General features: G+C 32.3%; 1 protein-coding gene across 1 annotated transcript in view; it reads right to left on the bottom strand.

Annotated features, from left to right (window-relative positions):
- CCDC88A (coiled-coil domain containing 88A) overlaps window positions 1-14,732 on the bottom strand; it is a 123,131-nt gene that overhangs the window by 36,895 nt on the left and 71,504 nt on the right. The window contains exons 12-17 of the mRNA XM_040623469.1: window positions 13,903-14,047; window positions 10,727-10,911; window positions 7,493-7,630; window positions 5,231-6,301; window positions 3,703-3,830; window positions 448-589 (exon numbers count right to left, since the gene is read on the bottom strand). Coding sequence (XP_040479403.1) covers window positions 448-589; window positions 3,703-3,830; window positions 5,231-6,301; window positions 7,493-7,630; window positions 10,727-10,911; window positions 13,903-14,047 — 1,809 coding nt within the window. The remainder of the gene's footprint in view (window positions 1-447; window positions 590-3,702; window positions 3,831-5,230; window positions 6,302-7,492; window positions 7,631-10,726; window positions 10,912-13,902; window positions 14,048-14,732) is intronic.

The raw sequence follows: 14,732 nt of genomic DNA, 5'->3' as shown, positions 1-14,732 counted from the left end.
TAGGGGAAAACCTCAAATTTATGAGATCATGCTTTCTTATACCACACACACTATTTCCCTCTGCGTGGTATCCCCATACCCACATCTCTGCCTATCAAACTTTCACCTGGATTTTCAAAAGAAGTGTGTCAGAGTGAAGTGTCAGTATCACATTGAGAGGTTTTCTAAAAAAGAGATAGTAAGACTATCTCTTCCCCATCCCATTCCACAATACTGATATGTCTCTAACTGCATGGGGGACATATGCACATGAAATAGAATTAAACAAATTACAGTGTATAAACAAAATGTAGTTTGTCATAGACTAAATGACCAAGACCTGTTACTCTCAAATTTAAGAAAAAGGAAGAAATAGAATAATAATGACATTGCTTTTTTGTTTTCTTACTTTACACTTTTCTGACCAAATATTTGACAATGAAAATTCTTTCTAGGGAAATCACTTACTGTTTTAAGTTCTTGGCGCAGCTGCTGATTATAATTCGTGGATTCTTCTAATCGAGCTTCTAAAGCTGCAATTTTTTCTTCTTTTATTTCAAGGGACTTCTTTAGAGTGGATTCTAATTTTGATTCCAAAAGTTTGTACCTACTATCCAAATACAAAAATAACATAGTTCATAGAGGCAGATGTGAATGTCAATATTTTAGTTATCTTTTTGAATGGTGGGTTCATAAATATTATTATTTGTAATTAAACATTTTTTACAGAAAGGACAGTGCATGAATATAGTTTGAGAGTCAGTCACAAACTAGGGATTATGATTAATTCTTATACCTGTGAACCTTGATAACTAAACCAAATAAAACCTAAGTACATATATGAGAAATTTTGTCATATTCTTTTACCGTAATTAATTTGCATATATGTTTTTGGCTCAACCAGTTTTTAAATTCATTGAGAATAGAAAACAAATCTCACTCATTTTGGTATTGGCTTGAGCAAACTGGCTTGAGACATTTTTAAAGCATTTAACGAATCTAACTTTGGATATGTTGAATGCGTGATGCCCAAGTTGCTTCTACACTGTCCAGACAGAGATGTCCACTAAGCGGGGAATAATGTGGCTATCAGGTAAGATAATGGATGGCAATGCATAGCATTCCGAATAAATGATTAAGAGGCCTAAGAACATAACTCTAGGAAACTATATTAAGAGAAGATATAGGAGGGTGGGAGACTGGGATAGGCCGGTGATGGGTATTAAGGAGGGCACATATTGCATGGTGCACTGGGTATTATACGCAACTAATGAATCATCGAACTTTACATGAAAAACCAGGGATGTACTGTATGGTGACTAACATAATATAATAAAAAAACATAAAAAAAAAAGAGAAGACATAGGAAAAGAGCTGTTAAAAGAGAAAGACAAGAGTGACTGCTTAGCACTCTATTTGTAACCCTACCTCTAAATTTATTTCGTTGCATTTTATCTATACATGCAAATCCACAACTTAGACTATTCCTTGATGGCAAGAATATCTTAATTGAATCTTAAAAGGGTCAGAGGGAATGACATCAATGAGAAAGACAAAAAGGTTAGACTAATAATTAGGGACACCATCTGAGATTAGAGGTAACGACAGATGCAGATATAAATTCCAAGACAGAGGGGATGGAATGTTAAAGGAATTTATGTCTGTGAGCTTTTATTTTCTTCGTGACACTAAGGCTAACGTAATGCTCAAGAAAGAAGCTGGTTTAGTGGCTTAAGACCTTCTTTTCCTGATGTACCAAATTTGATCATGGTCTCAATCCCAGTTCTTAAAAAATTTAGTTCAATATATACCCTTAGCTCCATTTCTAAAGCTTTCATTATATACATAAATGTGTAGATTAATGAATGCATCACATCTTGCCTAGATTATTTTAATAGCTTCCTAACTGGCCTCTGTGCCTCCAATTTGCCCCTCTCCTTTTTTTTTTTTTTTGTTTTAAGATTTATTTATTTGAGAGAGGGGGGAGGTAAGGGCAGAGGGAGAGAGAGAATCTCAAGCAGACTCCTCACTGAGCTTGGAGCCAGATGCAGGGCTCTGAGATCATGACCTGAAACAAAATCAAGAGTCAGATACTTAATCAACTAAGCCACCCAGGCGCCCCTGCTCTTCTCCTAATCCATCTTTCGTGTCACTCTTAAGAATTACTCGGCACATCTCTGTGCTTTATTTCCATGCAATGCCCTTCTCCACCATTTCCACCTTGCAAATTTCACTCATTCTTTAAGGTTCAGCTGAAGCATTATCATTTCTTTGATGCTTGATGATCGGCAGATGAAAAGAGCTCAATTAACATTGACAAGTTGTTTGAATTAAGGTTTGGAAAGAGGTGGCAGATAATATGAAGGACCCATCTACAGCTGGGTTCTAAAAGGTCAGTTAGGGTAGCAACATGGTATACTGCTTTCCCCCCCTCTACTAAATGTTTTACACATGATGAGTAATAAATCAGTATGAATAAATAAGTGATGCATATTTAGTATCTACATTAAGAGGTAGTCAACTCAACTGGCTCTTAACTATTTAACCCAAAAATAGTTTCTCATGAAATAGTTGTATGATTAATCCAATTATGGTTGCTTGAATTCATTGCTATAATAAATGCCTCAAATTACTTTTTTTTTAAAGATTTTATTTATTTGAGAGAGAGAGACAGAGCACAAGCAGAAGAAGCTGCAGGTAGAGGGAGAAGCAGACTCCCCACTGAGCAGGGAGCCCGAACGAGGGCTCGATCCCAGGCCCCTGGGATCATGAACTGAGCTGACGGCAGACGCTTAGCCTACTGAGCCACCCAGGCGCCCCTCAAATTACTTCTATTAGTTATTACAGAACTAACCTTTGACTATCAATTTTATTAACTTTGAATATTTTCAAAATTAAATAAACAAAACCCATATAATCAGAATTAATTTTTCCTATATACATTTAATATAGAATATAAATACTAGAACATTAATAGTGGGTAGACAAGAAGACAAAAATTATATTACAAAAATTACAATGAATTAAAATCTAGTCTACATAAAACAATATTTTTAACAATACACAGTTCTAGTCTAGCTGGAGTCACATGGCTGACTGGATGCTAAACAGTAGACTACTTGGAAATCTGTCAAATAGACTGTAATTACCATGGAAGAATAAAAATTTTTAAGCTTGTATTGATCATTCTCAAAATTAAAAGGTATATAAAGTAATTTTTTATTCTGTTTGTCAAGCCTTATTTTTCCACATTATTTTTATACCTTAATTACCTCAGTATATTTTCCTTTTTTCCATGTTTCTCCTCCATCTCTCTTTAAGTCCACTTTTAGCACACAAAATAAATGAAAGAACTGAGGCATTTAAGCACACGATTCAAATAAAAAACTAATTTTGTATTTCAAGAGAGAGGGGTTTGTTTGTTTTCAATGTCTCATTCTACTTTGATAGGTAATTACAGCCTCTGGTGTTCTGCTACCTGGCTGGCATCCTCTTTTCCTATTACATAACTATTTATACTAATATTTTAGCATTTTTTTCTTGTATCAATATTAGGTTGTATTTATCTGGGTTTTTACTTTTTTCTCTTATAGAACTTTCTCTATGGGAAGGAACCAGAAACAGGGTGAAAGACATATATATTCTGTAGTTAGTACAGGAAAGAATGTTTGAGCAAAAAAATAATAATAATGCAACTGTTTGCCAAACAGACTTAATACTCACCTGTCATCAGTACTTTGCTCATCATGTAAGAGTCGCTCTTTATTTAATCCTATCTTCTCAAGCTCATGAGTTAATTTTTCAAGATCATTATTCATTTGTTGAGTCTTCAATTTTTCGCTTACCAAATCCTTATTTTAAAAGGAATGCAAAACTCATGTAAGTGTCATGACCATGAACATCTAACAAATTCAGCCAAGACTATAACTACCATTATCCAGGAATACATATAATTCAAACCAAGAAAAAACAGAAATGTTGTTGAGTTTTTCCTTCATCAATAAAAAGTAGTTAAGCAACAAAATAACCTAGTTCAAACAATGTGGTTTTCCTTTTTTGTTTTTTGCTAATATTTCTTTTAACTTTTTGTGTTAAAAACTAAAAGGAAAAACTCTTTACTTGTGAACATTTCAGGTTTGAAAACTGTGAGAAAAAGGATACATATCTGTTAACTTTTTAATAATGAGCTCGAACTTTAGTGCATATTTCTTCCTATGCAAATATGCTGGATTTAACACTCTTCTTACACCACAAGCACCCCTCTGCCAATGGAAAAAACCTAAGATACTGATCTGAAGAAAAAAAGGACATTTTTAGAAGTTCAGACCCAAGGAACTGGTCATTCATGACTGTAGGACTGCAAAACAACAGAGAAAAAAACCAAAAAATTACTAATGGGTCCCTCTCAATGTCTCTTTAGCAGAAGTGCAGACTTCCCAACAGGACTTTCTGCCAGAATGCTAAGAAACTTTTTAACTCAACTTAAAGGGTTACCATGTATAGTATAGCATATGGATAGCAAAAAAGAGCCTTCTGATCTATACCATGTTTCACAGGACCTATAGCCAGTCTACTGAAAGTTCCACAGTTCTTCTCAACACACAGATCCAAGCAACTACCAATTGTTTAGTGTTCTCTCTTAAGTTCAACCTGATTTGCATTCTCAGGCTTAGAGGTCAAACTTCATTGGGTTTTGGAGTCTGAAAGATCTGGACTTGATTCCAATAACCCAATTTTGCCATTTATTAGCTGCGTGATCCTTAGTAAGTTACTTAATGTCTCTAATAATTTTTAATCTAATGGAGATAGTATATATAGAGGATTAGTTGTAAAAGTTATAGAAATATACATAATTACAACTTATGAAGCCCTTATAGCCCAGTACTTGGCACATAGTTAGCATTCAATAAATAGTAGCTGTCATGCTTCCTATTATACTTTAGCATTTAGTAACAGTCTTGATCAAATATTTTAATATTATTTTGAAACAAAATGTAAAATTATAATGTAATAAGTGAGATACCACATGGAAATCTTATTACTACAATATCTTAAAAAATAAAATTTATGTGTACTTCTTGGTGTAACAAAAGTAGGAAACTTAGAAACTGTTTCTAGATGTAATTCCAAATTTCTACTTTCAACCATAAACAAATGATGCAAATTTCTGATGGGTCCCAATAAAACTTAACAAAGCCCTAAATTAAAAATATAAAAAGTATTTGCCTTAAATTTAGGTAACTATATTTACCTCTCGTAATGTAACCAAAGTTTTTATATCAATAGTTGCTCTTTTCACAAGTTCCTTATTTTCTTTCTCTAATTCTTTCAGACGAATGCAGGATTCTTTATAAATACTGATCTCTTTGAAAAGAGTTTTGTTTTCTTTTTCTAAATTTCCAATTTTCACATTATTTTCTTCTAATGTGGTATCTTTTATTTCTGCTTGTTGTCGGAGTCTTTTATTTTCCTTCTCTAGTTGTTTCTTATCCTTTTCCAGTTGAGAAGTCTCTTGCTCTAATGATTTATTTTCTTTTTCTAGCTGTTCTAGTCTTTTGCTAGATATTTTTAACTCTTCTAGGTTTTTCTGCAATGTTTGATTTTCCACCTCTAAGTCTTGTAGCTCACTCTCTAATTGTTGAATCTTCTTATTGCTGTTTTCTAGAGCTTTCTGTAGTCTTTGATTTTCTGTATCTAAACCCTGGTAGCTAACTTCTAAGCGTTCTGTCTTCTTGAAAGATGCTTTCATGAGTTCCAAACCTTTCTTAAGTTGCTCTTTTTCACTTTCCAGTTCTTTATTTTCTAGTTGTAGCTGAGCCATTTTCATGCTTGCACACTTCAAAGATTCCACATTCCTTCTCAGTTCTAAGTTTTCCTCATCTAGTTGGGAATTCTCTTTTTCTAGGGATTCTAACTGAAAAGTAAGGTTTTTAAAGCTATCCAATGTTTTTTTTAATTTCCTATTTTCTCTTTCTAGCTCTGAATTTTCTTGTTCTAAGGCCTCAATTTTTTCACAAGTAATTTTTAAATTGGTTATCTTTTTCTGTAACAATTCGTTTTCTTTCTCAAGATGATGCAACTCATTTTCAAGTTCTTCTGCTCGTTCTCCTTTTTCTTTATAATGTTCCAATTCTTTTCTAATTTGTCTTTTTTCAAACTCAATCTTGCTTAGCTTGCTACTTGTTTCTTTGATAGATTCATGGAGAATTTTATTTTCTTTTTCAATATCTTTCACCCTTGCTTCAGCACTTATCTGGGAGCGCTGCCTTAAGGAAGACACAGTTTGATTCAGATGTTCATTTTCCTGTTCCAATATTTTAATCTAATTACAAAGAACAGAGGAGAAAATTAAAAACTTAACTGAGCATAAACTAAATATTTTAAATTACAGTTTTTCCTTTCCAAAAACTAAAAGGGAAATCAGAACATAAAAGAGTACCAATGTGTCTATCTTACTTTTAATTCTGACAAATATTTACTGAGGGACCCCTGTGTACATGTACTGCCAGGTCATTAAAGTTCTTTCTTTAGGGAGTTTGTAATGTAAAGAAATGGTTAGGAGAGATGTATTTAATATTAATCAAAGTGATCTCCAGATTATTCATAGTTACATGTTTCAAATTCAAATAAGAATACAGGTGAAATGTACACATATATCTCTTTATGAATATTAGTTTTTATTTTCTTTAAATAAATTTGCAATGCATATACACAGTGGGTTCTTAATAAATATTGCTATATTTATATGTATATATGTGGGTGTGTATTCATTCCCCTAAGAATTCTAATTTGGAAACATCAAAATAACAAAATCCTCTGGTACACTTGAAAACTAATCCATCCAATTTATATCATGGTCTAATTTTATGGTTCTCAAAAGTCAGTGTGTTAAATAATTCCCTGAGAACCTTGTAAAAATACAGATTCATGCTTAACTCTAGAATTTTTATTCTGTAGTTCTATAGAAACCTATATTTTTACAGGTAGCCTGAGGACTATATCTGGATAATATAAAACAAATCATTTTACTTCTAAAAAAGTAACAGAGACTTTAAAATAGCAAGTCACTCAATATATCCAGTTCTCAGTTTCCTAAAGCATAACATGAGAATGACCAATAAACACTGGAAAGCAAATGAGAATGCATCTTAGAGGCTGTTGCCACATCTCCCTCTTAAACAGGGTTGGAGTAAGCTGCATTTCTCCCCAACTCCACTCAGGAAATTTATAATCTTCAGTCCTATTCCACAGACACATGAAAGCACAGGTACAGTAAAATTTTATACCCGATAATTATAAAGCACACTGGCCATTTAAAAAATTCTCAGCTTTCTCTTCACCTTTCCTAAAATAGATAGGAGAGAAAATGAAGTAAAACCATAGTTACTCTAAAATTTAAGCAATTCTAAAATATTTCCCTTTCATGTTATATGAACATTTTTGTTTGCCTAAACTGTAAAATAACTTTTGTTAATGCATTTCAAAGTATATGCTTAATAGGAAATTTATGAACCTGTCTCTCTGAATTTTCTCTAAGTGTTTCAATTGTTTTTTCAAGTTGAGCTTTCTCCTTCATTAGATCCTTGCTTAAATTTTGACAATTCTGAAGACTTTGCTTTTCTTGAATAATCTCATTTTCAAGAATTTCAACCTAGAAAAAATTAAATTAAAAAAATAATGTATCATTAAATACTTTACAGCAGTGGAAACATGTCAAAACAAAAGATAATTTTCAAATAAAAAATTAAATACAGTTTTAATACTCAAATGGTGAAATTTAAGAACTGAATAGAGAAATTCAAGTAATATTCCATGCTACTTTTAGCACCTGTATAAAATATGCAGACACGACTTTCTTAACCTGTGCATCTTTGAAGGGTACATTTCTACTTATAAACAAAAAGATAAATCCAAAAGAATATATGGTAATTATGTGCTATATGAAGACTGTACAAATCTTACTGAAAGACTCTTTTGGCTTGAGGAGATTTATAAAGTAAAATTTTAATTACAGTCCAATAATTTCAGTCAAGAAGGGAGAAGAGAATATAAAAAGCATGAATGAAAGATAAGAAATCGTGATTTAAGTTTAATGAGAAAACAGAACGGGATTAGGTTTAAAATAAAAAGGAAAGAGGGAGAAAAAAGGAGAATAATACTAGAGAAAAAAAGGGCTGAACAGAACTCCAGCAAATGTTTATAGTCTAGGTTTAAATGTATTTTCAATTACACATTTTAAAGATATGATCAAGTATGTGGTTCACAAGGATAAAACAGCAAATTCCAGTTTAAATTATGCCAAATTGATTTTCCCATTATTATACAACATATTCAAAGCAGGTTATAAAAGAAAATAAAGATTTAGTTACACAAAATATTCCATTTCAAGTTTAAATATTAATTAAATCCTTATGTCAACAGTGAAGAAATCTAAGAATTTGAATAGTCTTAAATACATAAAGCAAGTTGAATTTTCCTATTTTATTATCAATGGAAGATAACCATATACGGAACACCATCTTCCAGTAATATCTCAAAAGCATCAAGTCACAAATCTTATCCAGTTACTCAAATCAATATAAATATGTTCAAGAAGCTTTTATTTATTATGAATCCAGTTCTCCCTTTAAAGCTTGAAACATATAGGGTAACAGTTATTAATTAAACTCATTTGTTGTTTTACATCAATGGAATTCAAGCGAAATATTCAGTTTACAAAAGCACCTTTCAGACAATGAATTTATTAAAAAAATTGCTAGAATCACTAAAAATTTATTAGAATTCAAAGCTAATTTTAAAGTCAAATTATAATTTCCAGACCCAGTTATAATGATAACCAAAATAAAACTGTTTCAAGTTCTAAACAGCCACTCCTACTTTTATATGACATTGTTAAATGCTTATTAAGATTATTTGGTTAATGGATTAAAGATGATGGAAAAATGTTTTAAAAGAGTAAAAATCTGGCAAAATAATCAAGGAGTCTTTTGCATTATCTAAGGCAGTGGTTCTCAAGGCATGGTTCCAAAAAACCAGGAAGACCATCACTTTGGAATTTCTTAGAAATGAGAAATTCTTCACCCCTAGCCCAGACCTACCAAATCAGAAACTCTGGGCATGGGACTCAGCGATCTGTGTTTTAACAAGTCCTGAAGGTGACTCTGATGCATTCTATAATTCAAAAACCAGTGGTCTAAAGGTTAGGGAGATTTTCATAAATGATTCTAGAAATCCAGCATCTAAAGAAAAAACTAGACATGGCTGACTAGATACAGAAATGAAAAGGAATACATAAGGACAAATGTATAAGAATATTTATTATAGTATTGTTCACTGTGACCAAGACCCAGAAACAAAAGTGAAAGCACATATTGGGGAGCAGATGTGATGGGGAGTATTCATGATAAAAATATCATGTATGTTGTCATGACACAATTCTATTTATCTACAATATGTGTATGTGTGTGTGCAGAAAGATACTCAAAAATAAATTACTTGGTCTGTTGCACAATTGGAATATTTCTGTTGAACCAAAACATAGGTAAAATTCAGGTTTCACAGTGCCTAAATTGTGGTCCTTAAATACTATTTCCCACTAAAAGGAACAAGGGCTTTCTGGAGAAATGGCTATCTCCAGATCTGGGGCAGGAAATGTTTAAGAGAAGCCTACTATGGCAAAAGCACAAAGGTTCACATCAGGGGCTAAGGCTGTGTCACAGGGATTCAGAAAGCAGCTTAGAAAGGTAGGATGTAAGAAAAACAAATGCAGTAGACTGAAACACTTCGAATATTTTTAAATCCATGAGTTCATAAAGACACTAAAACAAAAAATCACTCATTAATTATCTCAGAAGGATATGAGAGAACCAATTCATTACCAGAAAACTGGTAAATAAAGGGAAAGAATCAAACATTCATCTTGCTTTTTCCAATGAGAGTTCCTCGTCAGGATTTTGCAACCTCTGTTGAATTAAGGGATCCAAGCAAACATTTTTCATGACAATTAACATGACAAAAAGAAAGACAACTAGACATGTACCTCCTGACTGAAACAGACTCCTTATGAATATTCTTACTAAAGCCTCAATTGAACCTGATTAAGCCTACAGATAAAATAAGACCTATTAGGAACAAAAGAACTTGCAAAATGACACAAAAAAGATGCAGTAAGCAAAATATAGATTGTGGAAAAACTAGATTAAACCACCTGGTTTCTTTAACAGAACAATTACTAGATAAAAAGAGTAAACCTTACATTAAAAAAGACAACAGACATCAGTTGATTGAGCATATTGATCTTATTCTAATTCAGACTTGAACAAAATGCAAAAAAAAAAAAAAAATCCCAATAGATTTGGAGAAACTGAAATGCTAACCAAACTCTATTAAATTTTTAAGTGTGATAATGTCACTGTTCTTGATTTTTAAAAAATTCCTTACTTTTAAGAGATACATAATGAAATATTTATTGGTGAAATGATACCATGTCTAAGCTTTACTTCAAAATCATCTAGTGGTTGTGGGGAGAGCAAACAAGGGTAGAAATTAGATTGGCTATAAGTTAATAATTGTTGAAGATGAATGAGTATAGAAGTTCATTCACCTTCCATTTATGTATGTTTGAAAATTTCCGTAAGTTAAAATAATTAGAGTACATTAAAAACTGGAAAATACACGTTCAACCACAGGGCTATTTATACTTTTACATATATTCTTTAACTTACATTAAACATTAGTTTTTATTTACCTTTTTACTTAGTCTTTGATTTTCTTTTTCAATTTTTAGGATTTTGGAAGTGTTGCCTTCTGCAGAATCCATAGTACTCCGAAGTTCTTCTACAGTTTTTGTCAGACTCTGGTTTTCCATCTCCAATTTCAATAACCTGCTTGATGTTAACTCATTCACCTCATGGCCCAAGGATTTTTGTGGTGCTATAATAATGAAAAATACTGTCATTGGTAAAAATACATTTACTCATTATTATAAATGAGTTTATAATAACTCACTATAAATAGTGAGTGTAAATGTACATCATCTGGTCCTTAACTTCATAAAAAAATTATAGTTATACAAGATAGACAAATGAAAAAAAAAGATAAAAGATGGGTAAATCTTGAATTTTTAATGCACCCATAAGCATTCTAGAGAAAAGAAAGCACAAAATCTAGACTGAAAGGATAAGAGTTTCAGTTCCAGTTCCATAAGAAACTACTTGACAATGCCCAAGCCACTTTAACCTCAGTGAATCTGAGGATACGTGTACAAAACATAGTAATTGTTCTGTGTGTCTCACTAAGCTATCGTGTGGTTCACATAAGTATATAGCTAGCCTATGCTGCATCTTCAAAAATTAAAGGAAGACAGTCTAAGGGGGGAAAAAATCCTAATTTCCTAATCCTCATTCTGAGGAAGGCAAGACAGTATACACTGGTCACCTTGAAAAAGTCTTTCTCTAAATGAAGAATCATGCTAAACTTGAGTATAAAAAGCAACATGAATACCATTTTGCCAAAAAGTTGTATTTCTAAGTAGATTTTAGCATAATTACATTTTTTAAAATAAGAAAGGTCAGTTTCTAGTTCTGTATATGATGCAAATAAAAAATAATTATTTTAATAACCTTATAGCAGATTCATTAGATATTTTGATGATATAAAAATTAGGATTTAAAGTGAACTATGACACCTAGATTCATTTCGAAACCCTAGATTTCAGGAAGGGAAATGGAGAAGTATAGGAAGGCATTCTAGGTCTATCTATCTTTATGTATGTTTGAAATTCTCCATCATTAAGTAGAGAAACACATAAACACACACACATACACAAAACAACATATTCCCAACAAGTATATAAGCATACATTCTTTTCAAAATTAGGTATGGTAACATATCCCCCAGACTGTAAGTAAAGAAAGCCTCAATTCTTATTTCTAACTTTTGTTCTAGTTAGCATATTATTCTTCAATTGGAAGCTGGTATAATTGATAGTCAATGACTTTTTAAATTCCACTAGTTGTCCAAGTCTTTAGTAAAACTTTACTTCATAATCTGTAGTTATGCATTTCAATTAAACAAGATTAGACTACAATACTCGATATACCTTAGTAATACTTTCAATACTATGACTGTGTTTCAAAGATCCTTCAGGTCAGACTATAAATAATTAAAAAGGATGCTTACAACACATTTTTTAAAAGTAATCTCTATGAGGCAACATGGGATTTGAACTGAAGACCCCGCGAACAAGAGCTGCATGGTCTACTGACCGAGCCAGCCAGGTGCCCCCTTACCACACATTTTTAATAACATGGGAGGCTGCCTACATTATAATCTTAGGTGAAAAAAAGAACCTACATTGTATATATACATTGATCTGATGATGTCTAAAATATCTATTTGTGTGTAGGAACATTTGGTGCTTAAACATTTGTGTGTCTAAAATATCTATTTGTGTGTAGAAACATTTTGGAAGCAAATTTTTTGAAATGTAAAAAATGATTGCAGAAATTTATTAGTGACTTTCATTTCTTTACATTTTTCCACATTTTACAAATCTTCTAGAAAGCAATTCCCTTGTATAGTTAAAAAAAACAACAACACACCACATTAAAACAAGTATTTAGGTCTAGGATCCTAAAATGAATTGCAAAACAACTGTAATGATGATGATGATGAGGATGATGATGATGATGATGACAAAAATAATAATAATAAGCACTCAAATACCTACCATTTACCAGGTATTCTACTAGTGGCTTCATAAGTAGTAATGAATTCAATCCTTGCAATATCCCTACAAGGCACCTATTATTGTTCCCACATAACAGATGAAGAAACTCTTAACTGTGTAACTTTAACTAGTAGAAGTAAACATTTAAGTCTGTTTTCTTTATAACTTATTTCACAAAAAATACAATAAAAAAGTTCCACAAATACTTTTAAGTAACACATCTCAGCAAGTTCACTGGCTGAATATCATCACTTACTGTGTAGTAAATTTACAATGGGGTCCCAGAATTTGGAATTAGGTATCATGTATAAAATTAGGAAAGCCTAATGATAATAAATATGAGGATCCATTTGTAGAAGTAATTATCCTGTAAACATCAGCTATAAGCTCTCTCAAACCTATGTCTACTTCACCACTATATCCTCAGGGGCCTGGTACATTTTATACATGGGAGATGCTTAATAAACATCTGGAAGGAAGGAAAACAGGTGAAATAATCTAACACTGGGTAACTGAGGAATTATGGAACTAATCTAATTCAAATAAATGTGACACGGGCATAATTTCTATAAAGTAAACCAGTATTAACATACTCAAAGCTATGACCCAAATAAGGAAAAAAGAGCCAAAAGTTAAAAATTTATCTGGTGGTCTTTCATTATCTCTAGGGTAAAATTGGGCTGGACTGATTGGTAGGTATAGTGCTAAAATGAAGTACATATATTGATGAAAGTAGCCATGAAGATCCTTAACTTGCTTTACATTGGCTACATACTCGCCTAAGAATCTTCCACTATATTATGACTTCCTCTTTAAGTTTGTCTATAGTTAAAGAACAGGTTGACCAGCTAATATGACTTTTCTATTGAGTAGATGACCTTCTTTCCTAAAATAAATAAACTGGTAATCCCAGCTTCCTGTGATACTAATATAAAACAGTGCCTAAATGACTGATCAAATCTGTTACTATGCTCGTAAAGTTGAGTTGGAAGACGTGCAAAGATAAGGACCAGACCCAGGAACATAGAAATGAACATATTATTCTGTGAAATCATACCTAGGGAGATACCTGGCCTCCTAGGTATCTCCAGCAGGGGAAAATAAAGAATTGTAAAAAAACATAAAAAAATGTAAGCATAAATACAACTTCAGGAATTTATTTACTCATTTAAATAAAAAAATATTGGGAATACCTTCAGAAAGTTCGCTAGTTCTGGATATTTGTTCCAACTCCCAGCCAAGATGTAATGATTCATCCATACTTTGTTTCTGTGCCATTTCCAACGTCATATTTTCTTCCATTAATTCTTCAATCTTTTTTCTATCCATATCACGTTCCTTTTTTATTGTCAGGGAGCAGGAAGAGAAATGAAAGCTGTCAAACAGTGCAATTTCAAGCTAAATATTCTATTACTTATAACTTTTATCAGAAACTGAGTAAAATGAGGGTAAATTCTGAGTTCCTTAAAATTTTCAGTTTGAAGGAGATAATAAGTTATAATTATTCATGCTGGTCACTATATTGATCAGGTGTCTGATATCCTTTTTTTTTTAAGATTTTATTTTTAAGTAATCTCTACACCCAACATGGGGCTCAACTCACAACCCTAAGATCAAGAGTCACTGACTGAGCATGCCAGGCACCCCTGTCTGATATCCTTTTAAACTGATCCTTGGGGACAATGAAAACTCTTCTTCATGTATTTCAGTATATATAGTAAATGATTTCTGACCCAATGCTAAATTTTAGCAAATAGTTTTCTAAATTTTTTTTAAAAGATTTTATTTATTTATAAGAGAGAGAGAGAGAGTAGGAGTGGGAGGAAGGGCAGAGGGACAGGGAGATGGAGAAACAGTCTCTCTGCTAAGCAGGGAGCCTGATGTGGGGCTCGATCCCAGGACCCGGGGATCATGACCTTAACTGACTGAGCCACCCAGGCAACTCTAATGAACAGTTTTATTTCTGTATTTTATTTTAAAAAAATTTTTTTTTAGATTTTATTTATTTGTCAGAGAGAAAGAG

The sequence above is a fragment of the Ursus maritimus genome, unplaced genomic scaffold (genome assembly GCF_017311325.1).
Source record: "Ursus maritimus isolate PB19 unplaced genomic scaffold, ASM1731132v1 scaffold_6, whole genome shotgun sequence".
Lineage (NCBI taxonomy): Eukaryota > Metazoa > Chordata > Mammalia > Carnivora > Ursidae > Ursus > Ursus maritimus.
This window is presented reverse-complemented; position numbering and strand designations above follow the sequence as displayed.